This window comes from Orycteropus afer, unplaced genomic scaffold, assembly GCF_000298275.1.
Source record: "Orycteropus afer afer isolate SDZICR_OR568_19922 unplaced genomic scaffold, OryAfe1.0 scaffold00007, whole genome shotgun sequence".
Classification (NCBI taxonomy): Eukaryota; Metazoa; Chordata; class Mammalia; order Tubulidentata; family Orycteropodidae; genus Orycteropus; species Orycteropus afer.
Window position 1 is genome coordinate 5,846,287 of NW_006921594.1, and position 4,836 is coordinate 5,851,122.

General features: G+C 40.7%; 1 protein-coding gene across 1 annotated transcript in view; it reads right to left on the minus strand.

Moving 5' to 3' along the window:
• ZNF277 (zinc finger protein 277) overlaps positions 1 to 4,836 on the minus strand; it is a 65,640-nt gene that overhangs the window by 52,175 nt on the left and 8,629 nt on the right. The window contains exon 4 of the mRNA XM_007944201.2: positions 1,180 to 1,381. Coding sequence (XP_007942392.2) covers positions 1,180 to 1,381 — 202 coding nt within the window. The remainder of the gene's footprint in view (positions 1 to 1,179; positions 1,382 to 4,836) is intronic.

Genomic DNA, 4,836 nt, shown 5'->3' on the forward strand with positions numbered 1-4,836 from the left:
ATTCCAGAACACTTAATTGTACTCATGAGGAACCTGTATGCACATAGACCAGGAGGCTGTCATTTGAACAGAGCAAAGGGACACTGCATGGTTTAAAATCAAGAAGGGAGTGAGTCAGCGTTGTATCCTTTCACCACACTTATTCAATCTCTATGGTGAGCAAATAATCAGAGAAGCTGGACTATATGAAGAACAAAGTGGCATCAGGATTGGAGGAAGAATCATTAACAACCTATGACATGCGTATGACACATCTTTGCTTGCTGGAAGTGAGGATGACTTGAAGCACTTCCTGATGAAGACTGAAGAATACAGTCTGCAGTATGGATTACATCTCAATATAAAGAAAACAAAAATCCTCACAACTTTTCCCTTACAGCTCCCTAAGAGAGGGTGTTTCTCTCTTAACAACCACTTCCAGAGTAGAAAGAAGGGAAAATTACTTATGTTACTTTACTTGTCTTTGTCTGTCAGTATGGATCACTCTAAGTCAGGTGCTTATAAGTTGGAGCCTAACTCACTTTAGGCCCTGGCTGTATAGGTCAGGTTCTACACAAAAAGAACTTTTCACACATGCCCAATTTTGGCAGTTCCTCAAGCACTCACCTCTGCCAGCTTTCATCTTCCCCCTCAAACCCCTTCTTCTCACTCTCATTGACACCAACAACTCTGTACGTTTATATCCCATAGGTTTGTTGAATGATTCAGTTATGTCTGTTTTTCAACCTCATTACAACACTTAAACTGAGAGCTGTTTGAAAAATAGCATTTTGTCTTGAAAGGCTCCAATGACCCTACTCCCAAACATTGCCTGTTGGTACCAAGCCTATTCTGAGATAGTTGGAAGGACTCAGTCAATTGAAGAAAGCCTTTGGCCTGAAACATGAAAAGAACATCAATCTGAACACTAATACAATGTGGCAAAGGGAATATTATCTATGGTACTGCAAGTTGCACTGTTCCCAGAATTTGGAGGAAATGTGTCAGTATGTGACATTCTCAAACACAACTTACACACTCAAGGAAAAGAATGGAATGATTTAAAGGAAAGTCTGTGGAGGAATCTGAAAGAGAGTATGAATTTTCATATTTGGGTAGGAATTATTTTATATATAAACTATGCCATTCCTCTAAAGAATCACAAATTTAATTCCTTCATTGACAGAAAAAGAAATTTACCTTTGGAAATCAGCAACCAACTTGACATCAGCTATGACAATCTTATGCTCGATAATCATGTGCTTCAGAAGTTTGTCTTGTTCAGCCACAGGAAAACATTCTTCACAGAAAATACAAGGCACAGATGGAGAACCTTCTAAAGTGGTGGTGCCACCTGGAGTTTCTGGCAGGGAAAGTGGCTCCAGGATACAATCCTTACTGTCTGAGAGAGAGAAAACAGAAAAAAGGAAAAGCTGAAACCAACTCCTCAGAAGGATGATTTCTCACCTCCTGCCTTAAAAGGATCCTAAAGATATTTACACATCTCCAAAAACCAAAGTACAGAGTGCCACAGAGTGGGATACTTTATTATCTTGAATAGCTTCTGTAAACCAGAGGCAGAGTATTGCAAAACAGCTCAAACTCCCCCATTTGCTAGCTGGAATGGGGGAAACCCACTTGTCAGGGCAGCTGTTCAAGCCTTCTTCTTGGACACTGGCCAACGGCAGCGATTCTGGGGGTTCTTGGAGAGGAAAGGCTGCAATATACTGGGTTAAGGTTCTAAGGCCCAATTGTAACCTATGGTGGAGAGTCATCACACTAAGGGAAGTAAATGATTTATTTTGAGGCTACAGATGGTGCCAGGCCAATCATTTAAGCTGCTTCCCGTTGCACCTGCTAACTCTTCCTATTTCTGATTATTTGTTATATGTAAAGAAGACAACAGATCTCACATTGGGAAGACACAGTATGCTGGGTGGCCCAGGTGGCAGTTTTCTATGTTGATATGTATCTATCATTTGCTTACTGCACAATTATGTATCATAATTGAGGCTCTTGCGAACAATGAGATGAATGCTCATTTATTAGACATGCATGGGTAAATATTTTTCCTATCTGTAAGATTCCTTTCCCTAACATCACCTACAGTATCTTTAAGAGTTGATCTTTGTAAGGTTTGTAGCTCTGAATTCAGGGCCTTAAATGATAGCTAGTTGTGTTAGGAGCTCTGTTTAATCTGCAGGTTGCTGAATAGTTTGTAACCAGACAACTTGTTGTTGTTAGATGCCATCCAGTTGAATTTTGACTCATGGTGACTGTGTGTGACAGAGGCGGGTTTTCTGGGCTATAATCTTTATCGGAGTAGATCACCAGGTCTTTCTCCCACAGAGCCGCTGAGTGGGTTTGAACTGTCAACCTTTTGGTCAGCAGCTGAGTGCCTGTCAGGCCATGAGGGCTCTTTAACCAGGCAACCAGAGGAAGGCTTCTGGTATTTGAGGAAGGGCAGGGAAACAGCTTCAGAAACAGTTACTCCACACAGGTTTCGTTTTCATTTCTTTTTCTTTTAAATCTTATTTCTTAAGGCCTTCTCAATTGGATAATTAATTGAATCACTGAATCAGTCACTGGTACACTTCTGATCATGGTCTAAGCAATGGAAAAATGATGAAAGAGCAAGGGGCAGCCTTCATTCACTCACTTAACATAAATCCACTGCGTTATTTACTGAGTGCTGCTCTCTCCTGCTCATATGTCTGACATGGTCCTTACCATCAAAGTTGAAATGGTCACAATTTGTTTGAAGATACAAGTCAGTCAGAAGTATGAAGTGTGATAGCAGAGAATGTATTGGATTTACAGCTGCACAGGGATGGGGAGGCACTTCACTGAGCTGCCAAGGAAGGGTGAGCCACAGGAAGTGATCTTTGATGTCTCACGTGCACACAGTAAAGGATGCTAACCAAACTCTTTATCTTTGTTTCATAAAATTATTAATACAAAGAAGAAGAAAACAGACAGGATATGCATTACAGTAAAAAACTCCACTGCCCTTAAGTTGATTCTGAATCCTAGCAACCCTTTACAGTAGGGAGAATATATACAAAATATGTAAGTACTTGAGAAGCATTATAAACAAAATTAGTGTATTAACAATTATTATAATGTATTTATTAAATTGAGGTTCCTGGGTGGTGGAAATGATTTGCTCTCATCTACCAAAAAGGTGGCTGTTTGAACCCACCTAACAGCCATGCAGAAGAAAGGCCCAGTGATCTGCCTCTATAAAAATTACCGCCAAGAAAACCTTATGGATTAGTTGTATTTGTAACAGCGTGGGTGGGAATCTACTCAATGACAACAGGGTTTTATTTATTAAATTAGGTAACAGAATTAAGGAGCTCCAGGGTCTGTTGGTCTTCCGTTGTAGGTAAAATTCTGCAAAATCTAAGGAACTTAGACTTGCATGTGAAAAAGAGGCTAGGGAAAGGACATAAGTAATATGCTTATGAAATTCTATGAAACATTTTACATTCACTACAACGTGACAACACAAGACAGCATACTCTAAATAAAGGTAACATTAGCAAACATTACCTGCCATATAGGAAAAATTCTTGTTGTTGTTATGTGCTGTGGAGTCGGACCCAACTCATAGCGACCCTTCCTTGGGTTTCTGAGGTGGTATCACTACAGAAGTAGATTGCCCAACCTTCCTTCTGAGGAGTCGCTGGTGGGTTTGAACTGCCAGCCTTCTGGTTAGCAGTCAAATGCCTTAGGCACTACACTACCAGAGCTCCTACATAGCAAGTACTGTATTACACCTTTCTCCCAAATAGAGATTGAGGTATCTGTATGCTCATTTTGTTTGACTGCAAAAAACAAGCATATTGTATTAATAATCTTACCAACAGCAGGAACTAATATTCACCGGGTGCAACTTGTGAATAAACCACAAGTGCTTTAGAGTATTTTCTTAATCCTAATTGCCCAGCCTTCTTTCCAAGGAGTGGCTGGTGGGCTTGAATTGCCAGCCTTCTGGTTAGCAGTCAAATAAATGCCTTAGGCACTGTGCTACCAGAGATCCTTTATATTTGGTAGTACTGTTATGAGCTCATCTTCCAGATGACAGAACTGAGCCTTAGAAAAGTAATTTCCCAAAGTCACAATGCTTGCTAAGTGGCCTAAATACAGGAATTTGAACCTAAACTCAACCATTGTTATTTTGACCCCCAGCACCAAACCACATGTCCTCCGGCTGTGTTTCTTCTCTAACATATGTACTCAAAGCTCTTCTGAATTTACATATATTTATAAGCCACATGGAATCCCCGGGTGGTGCAGATGGTTCATGCATTCGGCTGCGAACTGAAAGGTCGGAGGTTTGAGTCCAGCCAGAGGTGCCCTGGAAGGCAAGGCGATTGCCTTCAAAAATCAGTCAATGAAAACACTATGGAGCACTGTTCTACTCTGACACACAACTGAGTCGTCATGAGTTGGAATTGAGGGCAACTGGTTATAAGCCATTTAGAATATATGTATCTGTCAGTGTCCACTAGTCTCTGATACCATCCATGTCCACCAGCAACTCTTCTACAAATCCCAGTAGCCCACACCTCCCAAAAATCATTACAGCCCAGTCACCTCTAGAGCACTGTCCTTATTCCTTCCCAAGGCTTTACTGCAAACTCTGTATTCTATGGTTCATTTTTCTTCCCTTTGCCACGTCCATTGCCCAGTTCTCTTTTTCCAAACCATTACTCACAGAATGGACTTAAGTCACAGAATGGACTTAAGTGTTCACACATACTAGAGCCAAATTGCTTGTGGTCACTGAAAAGTTATAGAGGAATAAACTCACAAATATGCAAATATATGAGGACTGTGTGGTTTATGAGA